Raw genomic sequence first — 27,423 nt, 5'->3', positions numbered from 1 at the left:
AGTGCTATTATTTCATCTTAAGCCTAATTTAAATATGAAACGATTGTACTAACAAGCATATATAGAAAATAAAGTCATTCATTTCTGTTCATTTGAGTACACGTGTTGAGCAGAAACAAACATTTCCTTACCGCGCGGCCTTATACCTCTGCAACTGCAAACTTAGAGAATACGAGCAAGCGACAGGCGTCACTCGACTTTCCTTCTAATTATACACAACTGTGGCGAACTTTTGCTAGTCTGCAATATATACAAATGTACGTATATATACTGAGTAGTTCTATTGCCACTTGCAACTTTATTCATGCCTTCGGTTGCTGGCAATCAAACAGCAAGTCAGCAACTGTTTTCACTTGCACCGCTCCACAACAAAAACTGCAACTTACACTCTTCAGGCCTATTGTCTTGCAATGCCACTCTCCGCCCCGACTCACATTTCTGGCACTCCTCTGTATTTTCCCCAACACCATTCGCTGTTGATATGTACTTCCAAAATAATGCAGTGTGGACGCTGTTGTTGCCATGTTGTCTATTTATAGAAGCAATAATGCTTGTTCCGCAAAAGGTTCTTAAATTCTGGTTGACCGGTCGACCAAACTACAAATGGCTCTATAATAGCTTAGCATGCAACGCTGACTGTTAGGCTAGGAGTATGTATGTGTGTGTATGCATGTCAAGCAGTCACTATGTCAACCAGTTAGTTATTTAGTTCTTGAAAGCTTTTGCCTCGTTGCAAGCGCACAACGATACGCCAAATTCCACTCGACTGGGGTTCTTAACTAAATGAAGATATTTTCTGTGTTTGAACAACACATACGCACTGCTGGACTCATGAAGCAATTCAACACACACACACACACCCACACTTGCATACGTGATGCGCTCATTCCATTGTACGCCTTCTGTGATGATTCCTGCATGTGAGATTTACTATTTTCGGTCGGCCTGCATTCTTCCTCGAGCTTGTCTTCGTCTGCTCGCCGGTGTGAGTTAATAACTGCTGACGTTTTGGTTAAATTTGATTGGATGATTTCCATGTAGCACCTTATGTTCGGAGCGTTTTGAATTTCCCTCTGCTCACACTGCTACCACTCCTCAACTGTTGGTGGCAATTTTTTGGTTGTCATGTCAGTGGTCTTGACCACTGTTGGCAGCGTTTTAATGAATGTTGTCAGCTGTTGGTTTTGGAAAGACTTTGGTTGCTGCTTTTGCATCTTTTATGTAGCAAAATCTGAGCATGACAATTAAGTTATAATCCTCAGCCTCTATAACTTGCAATTCAAGCCTTAGAGGCAAGCTTTCGCTCAATTGAGAATTTGCATTGAGAATTTTTCTATTGTATAGTCATCGAATTGAAGCAATTTGGCAATATTTGCAATTTTTATTTCACACAAGCCTTTATGTTGGGAACAGAGTGTAACCAAACATGGATGGACCAAAATATTGAGGCAAAAAGTAAATGATCTTTCACTTGTTCTCAAAACTACGGCACATTCTATAATTATATTAGAGTGCTTTCGATTCATGATACACATCACCTACTAAAATTATATGCCGGAGCTTATCAACTGATTCAAAAGAAACCCACCACAACAGTAGAAACCCCACATAACTGCGAAAGTGGCAAGAAGGAATGACACCACCAACCCGCAGCCGCCAACCAGTCGACGCCGGAAGTGTCAATGAGCGACATTAATAACCCGTATTGTGCCGAACAACGCTGCCGTCGGCATACTGATGAGTGATGAAAGTCTATTAAAGAACAAAAAAACAACGAAGTAGCATTGACACCGCGGTAGCAATTGGCCTGTGCGATGGGAACGGCAGGTGGAACCACAAATATGAACACAATTATGATATTGAGATCGAACTTCCGCGAATTCACACACACTTGTGCACAACCACCCACTATCGGCATATTTGCGCCGTAAACAATTCGACAGAAACAGGCTTATGAATGTCGCAAATGACCTCGAGCCAGGTGGATGAAGGACAGCCAGGAAAGCAGGATGATAATGAAAACCGGGCTGGAGAGTGTGGAATGGATGACGAGCGACAACGTATAATGAATGGTAATTAAAGCACAACGAAAACGCATTTCGCCGCGAGGGAAAAATGAAGAGAAGTAGCAAAAGTGATTATTTTGCACGGCATTGTATTTATTACGGATTTTTAAAGCCCAGTAAGATATTGACCACGGGTATTTTATATTTATAAATAAGGAGAAGGGATAGGGATAAGGATAAGAATATGGATGAGGATGAGGATAAGAAAAAGGATAAGGATGGGGATAAGCATAAAAATAATGATCAGGATAATGATAAGGATATGGATAAGAACGAAGATAAGAAGTAGGATGAGGAAAAGTTAGAATAAGGATAAGGGTAGGGATAAGGATCAGGATAATGATAGATAAGAAAAAGGATAAGGATGGGGATAAGCATAAAAATAAGGATCAGGATAATGATAAGAATAAGAATAAGAATAAGGATGAGGATAAGGATAAGGATAAAGATAAGGATAAGGATAAGGATAGGGATAAGGATAAGGATGAGGTTAACGATGAGGTCGAAGAGAATGATGAGAAAAAGGATGAAGATAAGGAAAAGTATCAGGATAATAATGAGAACGAAGATAAGGATGAGGTTCAGGATAAAGATAAAGATAACATTGGGTTTCAACCGAGCTGAACATTCCTGATTTATTTTTTATCTTAACTATCTTATTCATTATTGTGCGCTCAAGTAGAACCACATAATGTTGGCATCTGTGCGGCAACATGAGTAAACATGCTCGTGTTTTTCAGTTATAAAATGTGGAATAAATTGTTGGCAAATAATCACGAAATTCAATTTCCAGCACGCATCAAGCAAGCTGTGCTAATTCTGTCTGCATTGTGTCATCACTTTATTAGCGCAGCGTGAAATATGTTTTCATTTGTTGCTGCCACAAAGCAGTAGCGAAATGAAATTATATGATTTGAATAATAATTGAATTAAAATCAGCAGAAAGAAACAATACAACCCTCAGCCGTGCGCCAAGACTGCAAAATAACGAAGAAGAAGCAGATGAAGCAGGCGGATATACACATACATATGTACGTATGTATGAAGATGGGCAGGCGTAACACGCACCAAATCAGAAGAAATACTGGAAATTACCACAGCAACATGTCGTGCTGCCAACAACCGACAGCCACAGCTGACTGCATGAGTGTGTGTGTGAGTGTGCGGTTATTTGGTTGTTGCCTGCCACAGCACAATTACGAGCGAAATTAAATCATTGCATGTACAATGCGCAATGTTGACAGCAAAGAAAATATACGAGCGGAATATACATATCTACACACACATACCGATACACATACTTGTATGTACATATGTGGCAGGTGATCACACACATTCATGCATAAGCATTCACGGGCATTTGTTTGGGTGTGTGGAACAGCAGAGGACAATCACACAATCATTGTCAGATTCATATGCAACAGCATGTGGCAACACACGTACCCAAATGCACAAACATTCCCGCACAAACACACGCACTCATGCACGCGGCAATCAGGCAAAAGTTCATTATATGGAAATGCGTTGCGGGCAGGGTCTGGCGCCAGGCGACTCGGCCCTTGATAGGCGATGGGCGATGGGCGGTCGCTGGCGCAGTGAGGTCTTCATTTCCTACGCTGACAAGCATGCCACCGCGTCGTGCATCATGTGCAACGCGTGCCGCCTGCACACACATCAGCATACGTAAGCCTTATTCGGGGTGCCGCCGAGTGGGGCTGTAAGGCTTACAAGAAATATACGATTGGAAAATGAGGGAATCCGCATAAATAAAATGCGCTGATTGCAATCCCGTTGTGATTTTTGTATCAATCGGACTTTATAAGACGTATGTGTAATACATGTAGTATATAATATATAAATATAGTCAGTGAATTTTTGGGGAGCGAAGGACGTTTGAAATTTTGAAGCAAAAATAACAACGCACACAAATTGAAAAGTTGGGAAGCTAAACAGAGAAGTTATCACGTTTGAGATTTGCTAGTAACTGCGAGTAGTTCTACATACTCCTTAAGACAGAACCACTCAAGTCAGTCCGAATCTTGTCTTAACTATGTTAGTCGCTAGGTAAAACTCATGGACTATATTTAATTAAATACAGAGACCACCGATTCCTAAAGAAGGGTTTTCATAATTTTTAGGACATAACCCTATTAAATTAGGTAACAGTTTACCAAAAGTAACAATTTTATATTCAATTTAATATCGTTGACCCGTGGCCACGCAAACCTTACCGCTCAAAACTTTCAAATATTGTGCATATTTGACAACAAATACTTCTCTAGTGCCAACACGACGATTTTCAAACATTGTTTCTTTATTTTTTCGATGTTACCATAATTACCACAGTTGGATGGACGGTCGCATGAGACAAGTTTGCGATCCCGCAACACTTGTGCTCGTGATTAAGTAGCCTCCCACACTTCCGGCACAGTTTAAACGATTCTGAAGTCGTAATTTCATTAGAAACCCAGAATTTCATGGAGACTTGTTGTTCAATTTTTAACCATTGTAAAAATAGCCAGACAAACTTTTCGCGAAGTAAGCAAACAGCTGCCAACAACACCCATTGACATAAGGAGATCGAAATTCCCGCAAACATAAAAAAACTTTGTACCGAGGTTCAAAAAAAAGCCGAATGGGACTACGCGTGCAGTTTATGCTTAAATCTATTGATATGCTCTCTAATTTCGAAAGTTATATCAATAGAAAAAAAATTATAAAGTTGGAAGTGTGAAATAATAAAAGAGCTCCGCTGAAGCTCTGCATCCTCAGCTGAATTTGTTAATATGCTGTCTTCACTATTTTCAACAAACAAACACATTGAAACCTACCTTAAAATATCTCGCTGCTTTCCCAGAACATCATTGCCGAGGGCTTTACTTTAATGATCAAGTGTTCGGGATCTCCGTCCCCAGTTTTATCAACTAGTACTCGTATTTAAGATCGCTGAACCGATTAGAAATGTTGGACGACCTTGTTCATCATTTTAAAATTCTTAATTTATTCATCAAAATCCATGTCGTCCCCCTCAAAGCAATCCCCATTGGTCCCAACACACTTGCGCCCACGTTTTTTCCAACCCTCGAAACTGTTATTAAAGTCAATTTGGGGAAAAGCCTTCAATGCGCGTAGCGATTCACGTTTAATGTCTATAATTGACTCAAAACGGTCGTTTGAGTTTGCTGACTAGCCAGAAGTCAGACGAAGCTCGATTACCGAACAAAACTGTCACATAACTTCACTTTTGACCTGCTTTGACGTGGGTTTTTCGGCTTTGGTTCACCTTTGCCACGAAATTCGGCCTATTGATCGTTTGTTTCCGGATCGTAAGCATAGATCCCAGACTCATCGCCAGTAGTAATACGTTTAATGACATTGTTTCACAGACGATAACGCGGCGCTATTTTTCGAAAAAAATTTAGTTATTTTAGAACCAGACGTGCTTTCACTTCTCTTACGCCCAAATGATCTTTCGAAATGGAATTCACTGATCCTACTAATATTCCAACGATGCCAAATTGCTTTATTTTATTGACGTGTTGATCATCAGTTGATATTGATGGCCGTCCTGGACCCACTTTCATCAATTTGAACCAATCAAAAACACTTGCTCGCGAGAAACAAGTATCATCGAAGGTATTTTCCAACATTCTGAACATTTCGCCAAAGATATTTGATTCCGCACACAAAAACTTCTTCGTTAAATAATTCCACTCATCGTAAAAATCGCCGAATGTACTTTATGTACTAAACACTAATGATTATTTTGATGTGATATTTGGCACAGATGTTGTTGACAGTTGTACCCACCCAGAAAAAAAATATTTCGACGAAGGATTTTTCGCGCGAAATTTAAATTAAAAAGTCTTACTATTTCTTGCCCACAGTAGTATGTAAACATCACATTATTTTTGTTAGTTTTGTACAGTTATATTTACAGCCTTTACACTGATACGATCAACTTTTTACGTCCTACCATTCTTTTCCATTACAAAACAAAGTGAGCAAGTAATTAGGCTTTCAGTCGGGGAATATGTTACATTATTAATGTAAACAAGACTCGTCTCATTTTCACGCAATCTCTAGCTGTCTCTCTCTCTCTCTCTCGCGATTCTCTCGGTCGGTCTGCACTAATTGATTTCTTGCTCATGGCTAACTGTAATATCAACAATGAAAGAGCATTCATTTAAATTTAACGGTTTTGTCAAAAGGTACGCCCCGCCATTACCACCGAAAGCATTAAGTTCGAACCAACTTCCGATGCGGCTGCCTTCATGCCGTGCATATTTCCACTCATTTGCGTAACGGCAGTCTTCAATGTAGCATCGCCGCACTACGCACGTATCTAGTGAATAAATCCGCGCCAATTTCAGTTGTCATGCATGGACATTTCGTGTTGATTTTCGTGTTGAAATACGCGATTGAGTCCGATGCGACTTATAGCATGGAGTTGCCGGACACCTTGTGTAACTCAACGATACGCTACAATGTGAGATATGCAGTGAGCACTATTGTGAATAGATACTTCGTGCCAAGCTCCAGCGACATGATGGTGTCCGCCCATGCGAAGCACAAGCAATCGTGGCGGCTCATGCAGGATTTGCTCACTTGTGCGGCGCCATTTATGTTTAACATCAAACTGCAAATCGAAACCTTGGACGCGCCACGCTTCGCAACCCACGCAAGAAATTACAATCTGCTGCTTATTGATGGAATGCAGGCGTTAAAGTGAGTATGCCTTTGCAGATAGACTAACTAACAATCGTTAAAATCAAACTAAACCCATCGCTCATTACACACAGTGAGCTGGATCCAGCATTGTATACGAAGGACTTCGATTTCCCCGAGCACTATTTGATACTCCTAATAGACCCAGACACATCTCTTATGCCGAATCTGCTCATCACCAGCATCTTGAGCTACTTCTTTCGCAACTATCTCATCAACGTCAGCCTCTTGTATGAGAGTAAGCCCAATTATGTCGAAGTCTACACATATTTTCCTTTCATGGATAGAAGTGCGTGTAAGGCGAACAACGTGCGTTTAATAAATGCGTATAATGGCACGTGGGCAAAGCCATTGACGACGAATATCTTTCCCAACAAGCTCACGGATTTTCAGAATTGCTCGCTCACAGTGGCTGTCTGGGATTCGCCGCCCTATTTAAGTTACTACCCCAATAGAAGTGGCTTTGCGCAGTTGGGTTCTTTCGAAGGCGATATGCTCGTCGAGTTAGCGAAGAAGCTCAACTTCAGCATGGAGCTGGTGGAGCCAGCGAACGATGAGCAACGCGGTCGCTACTTGGAGAATGGAAGCCTAACTGGCGCCTTGCAATTGGTTGGTAGATAAGTCTTTTTAAATAATTTTCTTAAATTAAGTTCATCAAAAATTGATTGCTATCCAATCCATTATTCTAACATACTTTCTCTTATCTCTTCTTTCTTATACAGCTGCATGATCATATGGCGGACTTAAGTTTGGGTTGTTTCCGTTACACTGTAGAACGTTGCGCGCTGCTCACTGGTGCACTGCCGTACTATCAGACCTGGCAAATATTTGGTGCCCAGTTGACTGGTGACACCTACTCATCCCTGGAAATATTCACATTCCCCTTCGACGCGGGGACTTGGTTTGGAATCGTGTTTAGTTTCCAATTAATCCTGCTTCTAGCCTATATTGTATACCATCGCAGCAAGGAATCAGCGCTTGCTCACATTATGATTGGCTACCCGAGACCACGATCACCCTTAATCAACGCATACAGCTTGTTTCTCGGTATTGCCGTGCAACGAACTCCACGCACAAACTTCGCACGTTTTGTACTGATTATGTGGATTATTTATGGCTATGTGATGCGCAGTGCCTATCAGAGCTTTCTCTATCAACTACTACAAACTGATCTCTACCGTACACCCCCACAAACTGTCTTCGAACTCATCGAAGCCGGTTACTCGCTCGTAATGACCCCGTCGACACTGCGCACAGTGAGTGTGGCCCCCCTGATACGTAGCGGTCGCATACCAATTATATTAAACAACAGCTCATATGAATGGAAGTCCTACGAAATGGTGGAGCAAATAGGTGGAAAGTTGGCTGGCGTTTCGCCAAAAGACTATCTCACTTACTACGTGATGTCGAGGGGTGAACGCGGTGCTTTCTATGTACTGCCCGATCGATTCTTTGCTCACCACATCACCATATACTTCCCGAAGCATAGCTACTTGATTGATCGGTTCAATTTCTTGCTCATGCAACTACGCAGCGAAGGTCTGATCGATTACTGGGCTGCGAAGTATCTAGACGTGAGTTACTTTGATCCAGTTGAGGCCGTGGACAATGATGCGCTGGACTTAGACGACCTGGGTGGATTGTTTTTGATGTACCTGGCGTTGGTTGCCTTGGCGACGCTGGTATTTCTTGCGGAATTGCTGTGGAGCAGATGGGGATGGACAATGTGATAGGTTTAGCCAGTGCAAAATAAAAAGTTAAAGGTAAAAAAAAATACGGTTAATGTGAGATGTGGCTTTTTCTTTCGGATATCTGAAAAGCAAAATGATGCAGCCTTAAAACTTATTTTATCTATACTAAATTTAGGATAACTTATAAAGGAACTTATATAGAGTGAAGCCCTTCCCTATAGAATAATAAGAGGTTTTTAACTTCTGTAATATTTCGATCTGGAGGGAACACTTCTCCAACCTGCTAAATGGCAGTGAAAGTATACCGCCAGGAGAAGGCGAACCCGTTTCCCCAATTGATGACGATGGAGCAGACGTTCCATTGCCCACCATGAAGAAGTTCGAATAGCAATTGCCTGTCTGAAAAACATTAAGGCGACGGGGGCCGATGGATCAGCTTCTTTGTGGAATATGGTCGAACGAAAGCACGCCCAACGATTGGAATTTAAGTGTGCTCTGCCGAATCAACAAAAAGTGAGACCACACAATCTGCACCAACTACCGTGGGATAAGCCTCCATATCGCATATAAGGTATCGTTAAAGCCTACCGTCAAAAAACTGATTGGACCTTATCAGTGTGACTTTGGCTTGGAAACTCAACAATCAAACAGATATTGACCATTCATCTTGGAAAAGACGCGTGAAAAGAGAATCGCCACACAACCTCTTCGCCGATTTTAAAGCTGTTTTTGACAGCACAAAAGGAGTTGCCTTTATGCCGCGATATCTGAATTTGGTATTCCCGAAAAACTAATACTTTTGTGCAAACTAACGTTGAGCAACACCAAAACCTCCGTCAGGATTGGGAAGGATCTCTCCGAGCCTTTCAATAACAAACGACGTTTGAAACAAGGCGACTCCCTTTCCTGTGAATTCTTCAACCTACTTCTGGAAAAAATTATTCGAGCTGCAGAACTTAATCGAGCAGGTACAATCTTTTATAAGAGTGTACAGCGTATATTGATTGATATTGATATCGTATATTGATTGATATTGATATCATTGGTCTTAATAACCGAGCCGTTCGTTCTTTTGCGCGAAGCAAATGGGTCTTGGAACGAGGACAAGACGAAATATCTCCTGTCTTCCCTCAAACAGCCGTCGCACTCTCGGCTAGGCTGCCACGTCACTGTTGAAAGTCATAACACGCCGGGGGGAAGCAGAGTAAGAGGAAGACCTCCACTGCGTTGGAAAGATCAGGTGGAGAAGGACCTGACTTCGCTTGTAATCTCCAATTGGCGCCACCTTTGCGAAGAGAAGAAACGACTGGAGCGCTGTTGTTGACTCGGTTATAACTGCGTAAACGGTTTCTACGCCAGTAAAGAAGAATATTCGAACTTCCGATAGGTCAGAAAATTGGACTAAAAATCGATTGCTGGGCTCTATTTTATTTTAAGATTTAATATCGAGTGTCGGACTGCATATTAAAGTATGGAGAATCGGCGTTGAACTCCCAAATGTCTTAAATTTTTTAAATAAATATTCCTCATTTCTCAATCGACACACTCTCAGCTTGAACTTTGACCTTCTCTGTATAGCATACCTATTTTGTAAAGCAAATTTACAAATTGTAAACAAGTTCGCGCCATTACGAAAATAAACTACATAAATACCGCGCCGATCGCTATCTAAAATTATAGACCCATCTATGTCATTTCGCGCCAACTTCACTATCACGAACATCTTAATGGATCGGCTTATATCATACTCATGCACCAACAGCGTCAACATGTTGGCTGTGCATGGGGCCAACAAGCGTGGGGGTGTGTAAAAAATTCGGCGTGCCATCGTAAAATGATGTCCGCTAATGGAAGCGGAACGTCCTAGGTTAAGAGCATTTCGTGTGCAACCGATGCGTCAGACATGCAAGTGAAAGTCGAAATGGCCTAGTGCCGCTTACCGAACCGTATGTTAAATAGTTCGCATGTGGTACTGGCAGAAGCCAGTTTGCGGAAATTGATTTCGCGTAACAATCGACATGGATATGATATTGGGTGACCTTGGAAATGGTGGTTTTGAGAATACCGGAAACTACACGCTGGTAATGGCCATTGCCTGGACAATTATTCACGCTTATGGGAAATATAATTCAGCGCCGTTGGTTATATCGCAGTATGCGAGCAAGCGTCAGACTCACGCTTATCAGGCGCAGCTTATCGAAGCTGTGATGGTATATTTGCAGCGCCGGCACTATCGTATCTTCCTTATGGAGGAGGAAACGCTCTTCGGCAATGAGTCTCACTCTGACTGGGGAGATTTTTCTGAAGCTGCAATTTGGTTCATCGACAGCTGGAACTCCTTTGAGTAAGTTGTTAGCCAACGAGACCTCAAAATGCTTCGCTGCTACATAACTGTATTGTCATTTGTATACTTCCCAGCGAGCTAGCGATGGATTTGGAAGACCCCAAGAGCACATACAAACGCAGTGGTTTGTTTGTACTCGTCTACACCGGCAACGAAAGCGAACGCTTAACAACAGTTAAGCGTATATTCACCCGTTTTTTCGAACTTTTCGTTATAAATGTAAACGTTTTCTTGCTAATGGACACAACTGCGTTTGTATACACCTATTTCCCGTTTACGCCGAATAAGTGTCATTCGGCCAAGCCCGAACTGCTCTTTTCGTTTCGCAACAACCAGGCAAGGTTCAAACTCAAAGGTCACCAAAGATTTTTCCCTCCTAAAGTGCGCAATTTGCATGGTTGTGAGTTGGCCATAGTGACATGGCACGATCCACCATTTATAGTTTTGGATCAAGATCCGGTTAGCGGTCGCATCAAATCGGTCGAAGGTATCGAGGGCTTGCTGATTACCATTTTAGCAGAAGCCATGAACTTTACTATAAGAATTGTGGATCCACAACCTCGAGATCGCGGAGCTATTTATGAAAATGGCACACTTACCGGCGTCACAAAAATGGTGAGTAGAAGTCTTCTTGCTGTAGCGATATTAATTTTAAATTCCCGCACAATCCATAGATAGCGGAAGCCAACGCAAATATTACGATTATATACATAATGTATGAGAAAAAACGTGCCCAAGTTATGGATGCGACCTTTTCGTACATGAGCTTTCCTTTATTGCTCGCCATACCGCATGGACGCCCACTCTCTCCGTTGCAGCGTCTATTGAGACCTTTTAAGTTCATAATTTGGACGCTGATTGGCTCCAATATCGTGCTGGCCGTGCTCCTCATATACGCACTCAAATTTCTAGGCAGCAACCGTCTCGTTTCTTTTGTCTTTGGCAGCAGCAATCGATTTCCGTTCAGCAATCTGTGGGCCTCGCTTTACGGCAATGTTATTCATAATCAATTACCATATCGCAACTTTTCGCGTTATCTCCTGGGCCTGTGGTTGCTGTGCACATTAGTCCTACGGTCCGCATATACCGGACAGCTTTTTATCATGTTGCAGGATGGTCGCGCACTCACACCGTTAAAATCATTTAAGGAGATAGTCGAACAGAATTACACGGTTAATACCGCACCAGTATTGACCGAGTTATTGAGTTCAGCGCTTGGCGAATCGTCTATTGGTCATATTGATGGCGGTAAAAACTCTATGCCGAGGATATTGAAACGAATCGCTCACGGTTCTAAGGAAGCACTGACTATAATCGAGCCAGCATTGCTTTACTTCAACTATGAACAGACCACGGAGGATGAAAGGGTGGCAATTCTGCCGCAAAAGTTAATAATGACGCCGCTCACAATGTATATGCCCAAACATTCCTATCTGCTTTGGCCAATCAACAGAATTATTCTCGAGTTCATTGGAGTTGGCATAGTGGATAAATTTGAGAAAAGTTATCGCTCGATCAACCCGGTCACTGAATCCCAAGAGCCTGTAAAGTTGTCACTGTTCCTGCTGCTGGGCATATTTAGCCTCTATGGAGCTCTACTGATCCTATGTATTCTGATTTTCCTCTTGGAGCTTTGGACAGTTCGATCGCCTTTGACTAAAATGCTGATGGATTTTTTGAACTATTAAGCGGGGATTGCGAATAATATATTAATGAAATGTTTGAAGAAAACAATATAATATTACTTAGAGAAGTAACCAAATTGTTCCTAGCTTTTTTAACACGAGTTCTGTGTATCTGAATAAAAATCGCTTCTATAAAAATCTCAAGAGGTGCTCGCAGTTATTTGTTTTTGGACACTTAGTAGTAATTTGGAACTTATTGGATAATTTGCGAGGTGATTATATTATTATTTTTCATTTACGAATATCAACGTAGCTGCTAGAAAGTCCTACACCCATTTAAGGCCCTCTTCAACTATGAATCACACCTAAAGAAAATCTAGACGAGGCGAAAGGCCTACTTACTGGCTGAACTAATGGAGCAGCTTTTATTCCGAGCATTTTTCATGTTCTACCACATGGTGAATATCTGAACAGTCCTGGTCTGGAGCCATAAAGATAAGGTGTGGTTGATTTTCGGACATTGTACCTTTTCTTCTCAAGTCATCCGTTCGACTAAACCTTTCACGCTTCATTAAAATAACTATGTCCAGGGTAATCGGTAGAGACTATCTAATTACAATGCGTAAAAACCATTTGAAATTAGGAAACAAATCCCAAATATGCACACTCATGATTTGTCTTCATAACTTTATTTGAAAATTCTCTTAATGAGCCATTTACGTTTAGTAACCAATTGGGATGTTTACTCCCATTTCCAAAGCCTTTCAACGACTAAAACAAAAGCACTCAGCACGTTCCCGGTAAGCCAAACATACCAAGCTCCGGACATTTGTTGCACCGTAACCTTTGCTATTGGTTCTTCGGATCCACTGTCAAATCGAAGACTCATATCCAGCAGCTCTCTAACCCACTTCTCCCACAAACCCACAGTGATGTATTGCAAAATGATGTCATTGAAGCGATGTAAAAGCATTGAATTGCTTGCCATGTAGAAGCTTAACTGTTGCGTAAACACCCGTTCCTCAACCACGTGGACGCCCTTGGTAAAGGACGTATTGTAGCGCTTGAAGTAACCCACATATTCGTATGGCGTCAGTATAGCAATGCGCCGATCTGACCGACGCACCAACTCGAAGCTGTGGGAACGTGATATGTTCAAGACTTGCGCGCTCGAAGAAATCACGGGCAAGTCGTGTATAGTGGCCAACACATCTTCGGTCATGAGCAGCTGATAGTTCTGATGCAACAACTCGGCAATTGTATTCGGCGGCGGTCGACCTATATTGGACTTAATCAGGTTGTACAAGAACGCCTGGTAAGAGCTGCGCAGCAACATAGTCATTATTAGCCAAAGCATTAGAACGTACCGTGCGAAATTTCGCCGTGGCACCTGACGTGGCGGGAGTGCGCCGCCCAAACAAACGTTAAACATATTTATTCCCGGCATATGATTCGTGACGCCAAACACAAAGTGACTTCGTGTTACGCCCATCAAAGAAAAAATCAGTCGAAGCGCAAATACGCCAAGGTAGATGATTAGCAGCAGACGCCAAATGTGACTTCTAAATGGTAGAAATAACTTTCTGAACGGTGAGTAGGGCTCCAGGTTGGAGTTGACAATGAAGTTCAAACTACTGAGGAAATACGGAAATGTGGGCGTGAAAATGTCGTCTTTAGCTGGCGTTCTATATGGGAAGGCACCAACTACGAAATCCGTTCCGTTCGCAATAAGCTTGTTGGAGGTAAGTAATTCGGTTAACAGATTAACATGTGACTAATTTGAAATATTTTACGCTCACCTCTTTAAAAACCACACCTTTCTTATCCAGGGTATGCGAGCTCTCGTAGTCGTCAAGTAAACGAAATTTCAAAGAAAAGTTCAGAGTCATTGCCAAATATTCCAACAGCTTGCCTTCAATGCCTGCCAGTGCACCGACTTCGCCGCTCTGTTCCTGCAAACTACGGTATGGCATTTCCTCCCAAGTGGCACAAACCAGAGCACAGCCATGTAAGTCTGCCAGTTTGTCGGGATAGAAGTTGGTATGCCACCACCGTGAATTGGTGAAGCGGTTGCTTATAGTCGGCGCCAACCCTTTGCAATGGAACTCATTGAAGGGGTGAATGTTGTACAGCAGCGACAAGTTGGTCAACGCATACACCAAGACGTTGGCATCGATTATGCCCAAAAACCAATTAAGCTCGAATATTTCGAAGAGCACATCATAGTAATGCGCCGAGTCGAAGGTGTGTAAGACAATAACGAAGTAGCCGTTCGTGTAGAGGTGATACTTCGCGAACTCGGTATAGAGCGAGCTACAGGAATGGAGTAGAAAAGAACAAAGCGTATGATAAGTACCACCAAAAATTTATCAACTCTCTGCACACGAACTTTAGAGAAGCAGCAGAATCGACTAGTAGTACATTATAGTGACGTTCATGATCGCCCGGCACCGGTTCGCCCATACCAATGCGCACTGTAGCGTTTTTACCCGAAGATCGCAGTACATTTTCCATAATGTCACCAAACAGGTAACGCCTTTCCGGCCGCTGAACAAAGGCGTAGAGGTTATATGTGAGCACCTTTCGGTTGCCGATAAAGCTGCTCTGCACCATCTCCACAATAGCGGCAGAGAGATTTCCAGCAATTTCTGCGTAGTCGGGACCATCTTCCAGGCCCTTGCTTTGCGCAAACAGAGTATTACCGCCGAGGAGCAGCGATAGAAACACAGCGACATACAAAACCGTTTGAGGAAACATTTCAAAATTCTCGGAGAACTTAACTCGATTCTAACGTACCCGTGAATAGCAATGTACGGCCGCTAGTCGCGAGTTTCTCTTTTATATGAAAAGCCACATACTTTGTTAATAACACACTCAGTTATCTTCCCATAATTTTGCTAATGGAATTATTAACATAATTTCACTAAATCGCCATGAAAATATAATTAAATCGCCGTTATCACTAACTCACAGAGAAGTGGATGAAAGTGAAACCGGAATTGTGTAAGGACTACAACAACAGCTAAGTGTTATTGATGTACACAGGATGAGTCCACATATAAAGTGGCAGTCTTGAGCCCGATTATCGGGATTATAGTAATGCGAGTGTTTTCTAAAAACATCTTCTACAGACAGCGGCTAGGCTGGCTAGGTCTTGTCGTCCGAATGAACGAAAACACTCCAGCTCAGAAAGTATTCGACGCAGTACCCTCCGGGGGAAGCAGAGGAAGACTTCCACTCCATTGGAGAGACCAGGTGGGGAAGGACTTAGCTTCGCTTGGAATCTCCAATTGGCGCCAGCTTGCGAAAAGACGAAACGACTGTCGCGCTGTTGTTAACTCGGCTATAACCGTGTATGCGGTGTCTACGCTAGTAAAAAAGTTTTCTAAAATATTTTCGACCTATTTAAGTCATGCCCTTAGTCAGATTTAATAATTTCTTAGGAGACTAAACACTCCTCGGGTACTCTTCGATATTTTGCGATTGTTTTTCTTATGTGGATTAAAGTTCAGAGTTCAGACGTGAGGAATGTTCGGTCTGATATAAAATAGTTGAACCTTTAACGTGAGTAAACTCTCCTAAGCTGATTACTTCAAACCAAAGCATCGATTATGATTTGTACTCATCAAGTAATTACCTACCTATGTATATATTTTGACAGGACTCCTATCTGCTTCTGATATATTTGGATCATTATTCTTTGGACATAAGTATACAGTTATAATATTAGTAAGAATTTCCTCGGAATTTACTCGGCATTTCCCCTCACATACTCGACAAAGAATACCGCCAATGCAATGACCCACATATAACATTGGATCTCAAATATACCGTAGAGCTGTTTTAGTGTCAAGGACGGCTTGTGTAAATCTGGTCCCCCTTTATTCGCATGAATTTCCCCAACAAACAGCCGTGACCAGTGGTTGATTATGCCGCTCGCACGCAAATTTCGCAGTATTTTATTCACCGGCATTGCCAAGTAGGAGTGTTTCGTAAAGTAGACGGATATATGATGTAGGTAGATATCCTCGTTCAATATAATGAATTTGCCGTTTTTCTGTTCACTGATCATATAGTATCTGAGAAAGTCACTGGGCGTGGTTGCTGCTAAATTTTTCTCTGGATTATCCTCCAAAACAGTGTACACGTCGGTATCGCTAATATTCATCATCAATAGTTCAATCTCTCGACTTTCCACTGCCTTAATTTTGGACATAGAGTCGGCGGTGGACGCTGTCACAACCAACTTGTATCCACGGTGAATCAGTTGGTCCAGGGTCGCAGGTGCCGAGATGAGTTTTTGCGTACTGAAAAAGTCATAGAGTAGAGCTTGATAGGAAGACCGCAACACTGAGGTGAGTAGTAGCCACATGACGAATATATAGCGCGCAAAATTTGACGACGGTTCGGGTATTGCTATTTGAGCCAGCAGAATACCCGTCCACATGAAAATCATTTCCCTGATATGCAGTATGCCGAAGATAAAGTATAAGAGGCGCAGGCTTAAACGATGTAATACAAAAGCTAGGAATATCGGCAGCAGATAGAAGATCAGTAAGGAACTCCAGACGTAAATATTGAAGGGATACGTTAAGATTTCGTACGTGGACCAAGGTTTTTGCTTCGCTAATACGGCGAGTACTTGATTGGTTTGATAAAACGCCAACGACGAGGTGAGCACCGTTGAACGTTCCAGTGTACTTCGAAAGCAACCCAAACTTAGGTCGCCCGATTTTTCACTCAACTGAAATAGAAAACATGAAAGAGAGGGCAATAGTAAGGATTGCTGCCATTCCTACCAAAACTTGTTCATTTTTTTAAATAGATACTTGGATATACACACCATTTTAATAGCCCCCGTCAAGGTTCCGTTGGACATCACCAATCCACGTTGTTCGTTACGAGGCGGTGTCGTATAATTCACATCAAAATTTAATTTGGCAATCAAAAGATTTAAAAGTTCGCCTTCCATACCACCATACTGCAACTGACCTTGCTCGGGATCGGGCAGCGTTACATAAGGGGGCACATTCCACAGAATTGCCATTATGGAGCAGCCGTAAAAGTTTCGCACCTTATCAGGGAACAGTGCTGAGCTGCTCATCTCAGTAACGGATTTACCACGATTCAATTGAATCGGTAGAGTGCTCTTGCATCGCTCGCGCGAAAACGGAAAGTACGTATAAAGCTCTATACCGGTGCCGTTAACTTCCACCAGCACGTCGACATTTAAAATATAGTGACGCCAACAATAATCGAAAATCTCTGATAATTCCGACATTAGATGAGAACGATTAGTTACCGGAGGCAAAATCATCAAATAGAATTCGCTGAAATCATTGCGCTGGGCGTGAAACCCTGGGTCCATGTCACTGAAAGAATATTTGAATAACGATAACATTTGCAAGGATTATACAATATGTCTTGACTTACGACAGCGCTTCGTACGAGTCGATCAATAATATGTTGTATAAGTCGAAATTCTTCGGCGTCGGCAAACCCGCATGTACATTGATCTCCACCTTCATTTCCTTTGCGGTCATTAAGACCGACGTCAACAAGTCTATGAAATAATCAACAGCTCCGTCATCTCTTGTGCGCATCGAGATCGAATAACTCTTCGTATGTTTCCTGAAGAAGTTCGCTTGGTAATGCAGAATTGCACCGAACATATGAGAGTTCTGCCTGCTTGTGGTTAGTACGTTGGCTGCCCCATTAGCCTGCACACAGCAAAGCGGCAACAGGCAGACAGAAATTGTGACACGCACTATCGTCGACCACATATCAGTTACAATTAAACATAAAATTTCATTTACCGAGTCTCTAACTGCGCGATTTACCTACCATTCATTAGTGCCATTAAATTAAAAGCCTATAATATTCGTGGAATGGCCTCTAATGAACTTTGAAAGGTAAGGCTAACACTAGGCGCACCCCTGAAGCCATTAATCATTCTGAAAATCCATGTAGTACAGAGTCAAAATAGTGGACTCCGATGCCTAATACGAGTATAAATCGGTTGTAATATTTTGGTTTTATTGACACAACATAAAGAAATCGATGTTATTGCTTTGCAAAATATTTATTACCTAATAATTGACTTTATTTGTTTCAACATGATAAAAAAAATATTAACAAGCACATGTGTGTGCATATGACACGTTTTTCTTTTTGTAAATGGTAGCTTTTAGCTTAAATCGAATTGTTATAAAAACTTTATAAAAATAAATGCACTTCTGGGTTTCTTTTCATATTTTCTCATAATTTCTTTCGCTTTTATAGCTTTTGCAAAAGAATGGAGGAGGCGCCACCGCCACCGTTGCAGATTGAAGCGCAACCGAACTCGCCAGGTTTCAGAGCATGTGATAGGTGAGTCACTAAACGGGCACCTGACATGCCGATTGGATGGCCTATGGACACAGCACCGCCATGTATATTCACTTTGGCCGGGTCGATGTCGAGTTTCTTTATATTAGCCAAAACTACCAGCGAGAAAGCTTCGTTGATTTCCCACATGGCAACATCTTGCTTGTTTATGCCGGCACGTTGCAACAACTTTGGCACGGCGAAGGCGGGTGCAATGGGAAAATCGATTGGATCTGTTTCGGCATCTTGGAAGGCTACTATACGTGCAATTGGTTTCAGTTTCAGGCGTTCGGCCGCTTCAGCAGTCATTAGCACTGTGGCAGCACCACCGTCATTTAGGGTGGAGGCGTTTCCGGCTGTAACAGTACCATTCTCCTTTTGGAATACGGTAGATAGTTGGCCAAATTTGTCGAAATTGACGCGTTTGAATTCCTCATCTTCGGTGATGGTCACTTCCGGTTTGCGTTTTAACTGTATTTTTACTGGTGCGATTTCAGCATCAAATACTTTGTCGCTCCATGCTTTTGCTGAGCGCTTGTAGGATTGTATAGCAAACTCATCCTGTTCTTGACGGCTTATACCCATTTTCTTGGCTGTATTTTCTGCGCAGTTGCCCATGTGAAATTTGTTGTAGACATCAGTCAGACCATCAAAGACGATACCATCGATGAGCTGGATGCCGCCGTAGGGAGTAGCGCCACGTTTCATGTAATATGGTACATTTGACATGGACTCCATTCCTCCGGCAACCACAATTTCTGCTTGGCCGAGCATCAGCGACTGTGCCCCCAACATTACTGCTTTCATACCAGATGAGCACACTTTGTTTACTGTTGTGCAACACACGTTTTTAGGCAAGCCGGCGAAGATCGCTGCCTGGCGTGCGGGTGCTTGGCCCAAGCCGGCAGATACTACATTACCCATAATAACTTCATCTACCTGGTCCTTGCTGATACCGGAGCGCTGGACTGCAGCCTCAACTGCTACAGCTCCTAGTTGGGTCGCCGACAAAGGTGCCAATTGGCTTTGAAAGCTACCAATTGGTGTACGGGTGGCGGATACAATGACCACTTCATGTATTTTCGAACTAAATTTACGTGATTGAGCGCAAAGCGAACGCGCAGCTTGCAGGAATGTGGCCATTTCGGTAGTTTGCTAAAAAAAAAAAGAAATACTCCAAATTATTAAATTGAATACCACCTATATTAAAATATAGTGACCTTCGGCCCAACAGGTTTACCAGTAAGAATCCAGATGTATTTTTGCGAGCTGTCAAATATTGCATAACTAATTAAAAGCAGAGATGATTTACATAGTTGTTGTTATGTTTTCATTCTAGGGTGCTGTTTTAAACAATCCCTTTTTAATATTTATAAATTAATGTAATAATTAAAAAAATAAAATAACTTATATAAGGCATAACCAATTAAATAAATATAAGCTATAATCCATATCATAGGACATAATAATTTTAAGTTCGACTTCACATATCTTTAAAACACGCAATTTTGTTATTTTGCGTCAAAATTTAATATATTTTAGGTTTGTCATACAATAATTCAGTTATACTTTTTAACCATTTCGAGTGGAGTTGGCAATGCTGACAATCGCTTTTCTTACACTTCCTTAACTGTCAACCGTGAACGATGGGAGAAATGAAACGACAAATGTCTTATTTTGGAGAAGAACAAGAACACAAGTAAAATTTGCAGATTCACTCAACTAAAAACGAAAATTATTAAATAAGTTGCAAATTAAGTTGTTAAGTATAAATTTTCCATCAAAATGACTACTGGAGCCGTGCCAGCAGAAGGCGTTCGTGAGAAAGCACTTGTGGAATATAGAAAAAAACTGCTAGAGCATAAGGAAGTTGAGTCGCGTCTTAAAGAAAGTAAGCACTTATCCCACACCTAATATACTCAAATTAAACATTGTTTATGCTAATCTCTAGAGCGTGAGGAAATAAAAGAACTTACCAAGCAATATGACAAGTCGGAAAACGATCTTAAGGCATTGCAAAGTGTTGGCCAAATTGTCGGTGAAGTTCTTAAGCAATTAACAGAGGATAAATGTATGTATTACATATCAGTGCAATATTAGCTCTTTATAAATAATTATTTTTTATAGTTATTGTCAAAGCTACAAATGGACCACGCTATGTAGTAGGTTGCCGAAGGCAATTGGATAAGACCAAGTTGAAATCCGGCACTCGTGTTGCTTTGGATATGACAACCCTAACTATAATGCGATATCTACCGCGAGAAGTGGATCCTCTAGTTTATAACATGTCTCATGAAGATCCAGGAGAGGTGAAATATTCTGCTATTGGAGGACTTTCTGAACAAATTCGCGAATTGCGTGAAGTTATTGAACTGCCACTGTTAAATCCAGAGCTTTTCTTGCGTGTTGGTATCACACCACCAAAGGGTTGTCTATTGTACGGACCACCTGGCACAGGAAAGACCTTATTAGCCAGAGCAGTAGCTTCCCAATTGGATGCCAACTTTTTGAAAGTTGTCTCTTCAGCTATTGTCGATAAATATATTGGTGAGAGTGCACGTCTCATTCGAGAGATGTTCAACTACGCCCGCGATCATCAACCCTGTATTATTTTTATGGATGAAATTGATGCAATTGGTGGACGTCGGTTTTCCGAGGGCACATCAGCTGATCGTGAGATTCAGCGTACGCTTATGGAACTGTTGAATCAAATGGACGGTTTCGATTCCCTAGGTCAAGTTAAAATGATAATGGCTACCAATCGTCCTGATACGCTTGATCCTGCTCTTTTACGTCCTGGTCGTTTAGATCGTAAAATTGAAATACCACTACCTAATGAGCAAGCACGGTATGTCTTTAATGTTTATATGTTTTAATTTTTTTAAATTCAAAGAATTTTTTTTTTATAGAATGGAAATTCTTAAAATTCACGCTGCAAAAATTGCAAAGCACGGCGAGATCGACTATGAAGCTATTGTCAAATTATCTGACAATTTTAATGGTGCTGATTTAAGAAATGTGTGTACGGAAGCAGGCCTCTTCGCCATCAGGTAACAGATTGTGATCTATAAATATTATTATTTGTTTTTACTCATATTGTTCTATATTTTTTAGAGCTGATCGCGAATACGTTATACAGGAAGATTTTATGAAAGCTGTCCGCAAGGTAGCTGACAACAAAAAATTGGAGAGCAAATTGGATTACAAACCTGTATAAATAAGATAGATGTGAGAAAAATAAAATTTTCTACAAATTTCTCGATTTAAAAAATATACTTTATTTAAAAAATAATTTCTTAGAAAAATAACTTGATGAATTCAAAAACTACTTTTGCTTTTCTTCAATCCGACGTTTCTTGCGTTCTAGATAATCACTCACATTGTCATATCGCTTCTTAAACCATGCCGACACATCTTCAGGCTTCCACACTTCCGACCTAAACCGCTCTTCTATCATATCAATCCAGTCAGTTGATATTATTTGCTGACTATCCGCAATGTTCGATATTTTCAAGCTAAAACATTCATCAACAATACCAGTAGCATAAAGCCTTTCATTTACGAAACAAATATTGCTTATAATCACATCCGGATAATTAAGTTTTGTGAGCTCCTCTATAAGCCATTGACCCTCGCCGCTGTTAGTAATTTCGTAAATACCAACACTTTCATCCGGTTGATATAATAATACAGCGGCTTCAAATTTATTTTCACTCTTCGGACGCAAGCAAAGCCTTAAAGCAGGTGCTGGCAGATCAATCTTGGACTTTTCTTTGCCACTGATGAAGTTCCAAATACGTAAAGTTTTGTCTCCGGATATGGAAACAATTGTATCCTCACTCAAAAATGCTACTCCAGAAACAAATTCTTTATGCCCAAGACAATAGCCGTGTATATCATATGTTTCAGGATAATTAGTTATACGGATTTTGTCATCTCTATCACAAGTGATAATATATTTAGAATCTGGAGTCCATAATACATCGTAGACTATGCTGAGGTGGCCGAGTAGGAGTTTCGGTTCCTCTTCGAAATTTACACAATCATATTTATAGCAATCTCCTGACTTATCTGTCACCAAAAGCACTTTAGAGTCTTTGCTAAATGTTAGAGCACTTGAAGCACGTGCCAGTGGTCTCACTGACACAAGTTTAGCGTGTTCAGGACGGCACTGATACAGCAAGACAGCCTTTTGACCTGCAGTAGTTATAGCACATAAGCAATGATCGGGAGAGACTTCAACATGAAGAATGCTAGGCAATTCTGGTTTCACTTCTTTTGTTTTTTTCGTCTCTTTAGATTGTTCACTGCCACCCTCGCCGTCAGCATCAGCAATACCTTTTGGGGCTTTCAGACCGACTTTAGTCAAATCTTTGGGTATTTCTATTTCTTTAAAAATTTGTAAATCGTTTGGATTTACGAAAATCACTTTCGTATTCAAAGCAATTACCAGTTCAGGTTCGGCATAAAAAAGCGTCGTCATTATTGTAAATAAATATTTTTTACGAAAATAAGTACAAATGTTAACGTTGCAATTTGCCCAAATTATTCACACCTATTCAATGACAGTTCACAATGGCAATGAATTGTCATCACGCAAGCAGCTGACTTCATTGTTTACACCGGCCAAAAACTAAAAAAAGGGAAAACAATTTAGTGAAATGACTTCGCCAAATAAACAAAATGAGACCAAGTATCCTGTTTTTATTGTATTGGGTTCTGGAGGACACACCGCCGAAATGTGCACTATAAATATGGCGCTTCTAACTTCCGCTAGAGGCAAGGAAATTTACAACCCAGTCCGATATATTATAGCCAACGACGATATCACTTCCCGAAGCAGAATAACCAGTGCCATGCAAAAGGTTGGTGTGGCACTAGACGATACATCATTTATTTATGTACCTCGTAGTCGCAAAGTGGGACAGAGCTACCTCAGCAGTGTATTTACAACTCTTTGGGCATTGTTATGGAGCTTTTGGCTTGTTTGGAGTGGTCAACCCAAGTTATTACTTTGTAACGGTCCAGGGACTTGTGTACCATTTTGTATTGCAACTTATATTTGCAGACAAATTAGGCGCTTGCCAAGTACAACTAAAATCGTCTTTGTGGAGAGTTGGTGCAGAGTACGTACACTTTCACTTAGCGGTAAACTGCTTCGTCCTCTTCTTGACTTACTGGTGGTCCAATGGCCGGCGCTAGCTGAAAAATATAAAAACGCCTACAATGTAAAGTACTTCGGAAAAATTATGTGAACATGTATAATTTATTAGGTGAAAAGCAAGGCCTGGAAGTTCTAATGATGCCGTACAAGTAATTATGAAGAACTTTAGCATAACAAAATTTTGTAAAAAAAAAAACATAAAAATAAACACATAAAATTTAAATCAACTAGGGAGAGAGACAATCGTCAAGGTGATCGTTGATAGTCTCTTGTTCAACTTCTTTTCCACAATTAGGACACTGAATTGTACTTTTTAGAATATTTCTTTGACGATATAACCTCGTGTCCATGTCCTCTGGACTCCAGCCAGCGTTTGTGGAATTGGTCTCTGGCCTGTCCGGTGAACTTTGATCGATATTATTGCTGCTACTGGAAAATTCATCATCGCTTGTCGAAGTAAGGTTAATCAAATCTTGTTCGGAATAACCTGCTTTTCGAAGAATATCTTTGCGTGAAGGGCGTGGTGTGCGCGTTGGGTTTAATGGTCGTGATGTAGATGCTACCTTTTTCAGGAAATGCTTGGGTGCAACAATTTTAATCGCTATGCCAGTACAACCGTCCATATGGTCAGCGAATAAACAGCGTTTCATTTTACCTTGACAAATTGGGCAGGTAATGATGTCATCGTTAGGGTTGGGAAAATGATAAGACCCAGAAGGTTTGACGTCATTTTCTCTGTTGAAATCCTTCAACATTGTATCGTCGCCAAAGAATTCATCTATCACAGAAGTGTCTGCTAATTCCGCAGCAGCTGATATATTAGCCATCTCATTATTGTCGTCCTGAGCATTATCATCATACTCATCATCAATAAGGATGATATCCTCATCCAACAAATCATCAGTGTCTTCAAGAATCTCCTCTTTAATAACTTTATGTCGTTCATCTGCCGTTAGTGGGGTGGACCGCTTCGGCAGTTCAACCGCAAAACCGTTTTCGTTGTCATCGGACTCACTTTCATCATCCGAGAGAATGGCAATAGTCTCCGTAGGCGTATCTCTTAACATTATATCATCGTCTAAAACTAGCCAATCCTCAGTTTTAGGTTTCTTTGATGTGTCAACTGTTTGCAAACCATCGTTAGACAGGCGTCTACGTTTTCCATCACCTTAAATAAAAAATAATGGTTTATAAGATCAATTGAAAATAATTGTACAGTTCGCTCACCTGCTGGCGCTTCTGCATCGCTTTCAAGGAAACGAGAATTTTTCTTATTGTTTTCTATCGTGGTATCTGAACTTCTATTTGTTTTATTTTTATCGAAACGCTTTAACCACAACTCACGTAGATGATTACGATCCACATCCCCACTTGAATTATTTTTGGAGCTAGCGCTCGAATGACTTGTGGCTCCCACTTGGCAACCACTACCACTGAAAGCGGCATTTGAACTGCTACTCGCATTAACGCGGCCAGCGGCACCACTAGGGGCGCCAGGACTACCATTTAGATTCGCAAAGCCAATAACGTTTCGTAAGTTACCACCTGCTGACGTATGCCGAATTGGCGTTTTATTAGACCCAGAAATTGTGTTTGTATTAAACGGATCACTCGATAGACCTGGATAAGAGGACGGTGGAAAAGCGGAGGTTATAGATGTTTGGCGATCAATTGGTTTCGTAACTGGTGCCTTTGTCTTAGGGTTCAGAAGAAGGGTACCGCCGCCGTTTGTTTTGATAGGGCCTACAAAAAAAATGAAAGCTTTGCAGGCGCAAATAGGGAGCGAATAATTTGAACACACACCTTTAACCCCACCAAAACCAGAAGTTCCATTATTAAAACCTTTCACATTATTAGCGTCCGACAGTTTTGGTGTAGAGCTTATCTGTTTGTTTGTAGAAGGGAAGAACGTCCGCAAATCTTTTCCTTGCGGTTGCTTTGGTTCTTTTGAGGCGTTTTGCTTCTTTGGTTTATCCGGGCCTTTAATTTTCATAAAAGTGCCACCACAAGACTCCTGATGAGCTGCCCACCACTGATCATTGGGACCAGGAGCTCGATTACAAGTACGTTTCACATAACCGAAAAATGGGGCGCGATTTTGGCAACTTCCATTACAACGCCACCAGTGTTGTTTGTAAACATCTACTTCATCATGGAATGTATGGTATACCTAAAGAAAAAACGTAAAGTAAGAGCACTGATACGAAACATTATGCACATATACTCACTGTTATGTTGGTACCAGCCACTTTATTTATTGCATACATGATCTTTTTAAAATTTGGACCGTGACCGCCGTTCCCTTCCCGTATATTCAAAACAAAACAGTATGCATGTATCATTTCGTGCTGGAAGAAATCGTTTAATTTTTACTGAAACAATCAAGTATCCAGCATTACAAACCAACATAGTCTCAACCAAGTCTTTGCGTGGTCTTAACTTGAGCAGAGGTTCACTTAAGCGGATAGTGATATCCATACCGAAACGATTGCGCCGCGAATAACATATTCCAGCACAGCTATACATGCGCTTACTCCATTCCAGGGTCACACATTTCAAGCGACTTTGAAAAAATTTATCATCAAAAGCGCCAAACAGTGCGAATATATCTGGTGTAGGATCCAGCGTTTCCCACTGAGGGTGTACAAGATTTTGCGTACGATTTAAGTAATCTTCGTCTTGGTTTGATGTCGGATTGCTACGCTTTATACGTAAAGGTTTCTTGGAAGGCGGTGGCATACTGAAGTTGACAATCTCCGGTTCCTAGAAGGGAAGACATTAAAAATCGTATAGCAAGATTACGCCAAAAACATACGCTGCCATCGCTACTATTCAAATCTGTGCTTGATTCGGCATTCCATCGCTTTTGCATTTCAAGCGCCATTAAAAAATCTGGATCGTTCGACATTTTCAATATTTAACTTAAAAAGTTAACTGCACAAATCATATCAAACAAGAATTTTTAACTCACAAACAAGAAAAGCGATATAGAAGGAATTAACAAAGATATTTTCGCCAACTGCGCGCGGAATATATCTTTACTAACATATAAATTGTGCTACCATATGTTTTCGGCACCCTACTTCTTTCCGATATCCTTGAATTTTGTTTTACTGACGTTAAAACAGGATGACATAGCATCCATACTTTATATAGAAACATAGAAATTTGAATTCACTAAAGTGATTAATAATTTTCTCACAACTACCATACGTAAACAATTAATTATGGAACCAAAAAATTATTGAATAAACCTGCACATTAATCTCAAACCATTTGTTTACAGATTTCACATTCTCGGAGAACGATTTACATCTTGAAAAATAGTGGTAAATTATAAATTTTTATACGAACTCAGGAAAAATCCTTCCATACATTTGATAAATATAATTAAGTGGCAACGATAAACTTTGGGGTATAGAATACGAACAGTGCAAAA

At 41.0% G+C, this 27,423-nt stretch overlaps 7 protein-coding genes across 8 annotated transcripts; 3 read left to right on the top strand and 4 right to left on the bottom strand.

The window, feature by feature from the left end:
* Positions 1-2,250: 2,250 nt before the first annotated feature.
* Positions 2,251-12,602, top strand: LOC105225573 (uncharacterized). The gene is made up of 7 exons (XM_049455778.1): positions 2,251-2,351; positions 6,378-6,794; positions 6,869-7,403; positions 7,517-8,476; positions 10,639-10,829; positions 10,904-11,444; positions 11,504-12,602. The coding sequence occupies exons 1-7, from the start codon at positions 2,251-2,253 to the stop codon at positions 12,515-12,517; spliced, it is 3,759 nt and encodes a 1,252-aa protein (XP_049311735.1). The 3' UTR covers positions 12,518-12,602.
* A 594-nt stretch (positions 12,603-13,196) lies between these two features.
* On the bottom strand, positions 13,197-15,598 carry LOC115066099 (uncharacterized). The gene is made up of 3 exons (XM_029549871.2): positions 14,844-15,598; positions 14,254-14,767; positions 13,197-14,186 (listed from the first exon to the last, which is right to left on the bottom strand). The coding sequence occupies exons 1-3, from the start codon at positions 15,209-15,211 to the stop codon at positions 13,197-13,199; spliced, it is 1,872 nt and encodes a 623-aa protein (XP_029405731.2). The 5' UTR covers positions 15,212-15,598.
* A 506-nt stretch (positions 15,599-16,104) lies between these two features.
* On the bottom strand, positions 16,105-27,261 carry LOC105225559 (uncharacterized). Its single transcript, XM_049455777.1, has 12 exons — positions 26,800-27,261; positions 26,388-26,747; positions 26,213-26,332; positions 25,788-26,154; positions 25,212-25,727; positions 24,213-25,152; positions 23,999-24,018; positions 22,200-23,209; positions 18,833-19,975; positions 17,888-18,294; positions 17,298-17,826; positions 16,105-17,198 (listed from the first exon to the last, which is right to left on the bottom strand). The coding sequence occupies exons 1-12, from the start codon at positions 26,890-26,892 to the stop codon at positions 16,203-16,205; spliced, it is 6,501 nt and encodes a 2,166-aa protein (XP_049311734.1). The 5' UTR covers positions 26,893-27,261; the 3' UTR covers positions 16,105-16,202.
* Positions 18,708-20,176, bottom strand: LOC105225558 (acetyl-CoA acetyltransferase, mitochondrial). 2 transcript variants are annotated; one of them, XM_011204084.4, is made up of 2 exons: positions 20,041-20,176; positions 18,708-19,975 (listed from the first exon to the last, which is right to left on the bottom strand). In XM_011204084.4, exon 2 carries the CDS (start codon positions 19,961-19,963, stop codon positions 18,731-18,733), a length of 1,233 nt encoding a protein of 410 aa, XP_011202386.2. In that variant the 5' UTR covers positions 19,964-19,975; positions 20,041-20,176; the 3' UTR covers positions 18,708-18,730. The 2 variants fall into 2 exon arrangements, with proteins under 2 accessions (XP_011202386.2, XP_049312344.1); XM_049456387.1 differs by having other exon boundaries at positions 20,061-20,120.
* Positions 20,484-22,112, top strand: LOC105225563 (26S proteasome regulatory subunit 10B). Its single transcript, XM_011204088.4, has 5 exons — positions 20,484-20,711; positions 20,772-20,891; positions 20,948-21,668; positions 21,730-21,870; positions 21,935-22,112. Exons 1-5 carry the CDS (start codon positions 20,606-20,608, stop codon positions 22,035-22,037), a joined length of 1,191 nt encoding a protein of 396 aa, XP_011202390.1. The 5' UTR covers positions 20,484-20,605; the 3' UTR covers positions 22,038-22,112.
* On the bottom strand, positions 22,075-23,410 carry LOC105225561 (tRNA (guanine-N(7)-)-methyltransferase non-catalytic subunit wuho). Its single transcript, XM_011204087.3, has one exon. The coding sequence runs from the start codon at positions 23,301-23,303 to the stop codon at positions 22,146-22,148; it is 1,158 nt and encodes a 385-aa protein (XP_011202389.2). The 5' UTR covers positions 23,304-23,410; the 3' UTR covers positions 22,075-22,145.
* On the top strand, positions 23,456-24,211 carry LOC105225560 (UDP-N-acetylglucosamine transferase subunit ALG14 homolog). Its single transcript, XM_011204086.3, has one exon. It carries the CDS (start codon positions 23,482-23,484, stop codon positions 24,073-24,075), a length of 594 nt encoding a protein of 197 aa, XP_011202388.2. The 5' UTR covers positions 23,456-23,481; the 3' UTR covers positions 24,076-24,211.
* Positions 27,262-27,423: the final 162 nt, after the last annotated feature.

The sequence above is a fragment of the Bactrocera dorsalis genome, chromosome 4 (assembly GCF_023373825.1).
Source record: "Bactrocera dorsalis isolate Fly_Bdor chromosome 4, ASM2337382v1, whole genome shotgun sequence".
NCBI lineage: Eukaryota > Metazoa > Arthropoda > Insecta > Diptera > Tephritidae > Bactrocera > Bactrocera dorsalis.
This window is presented reverse-complemented; position numbering and strand designations above follow the sequence as displayed.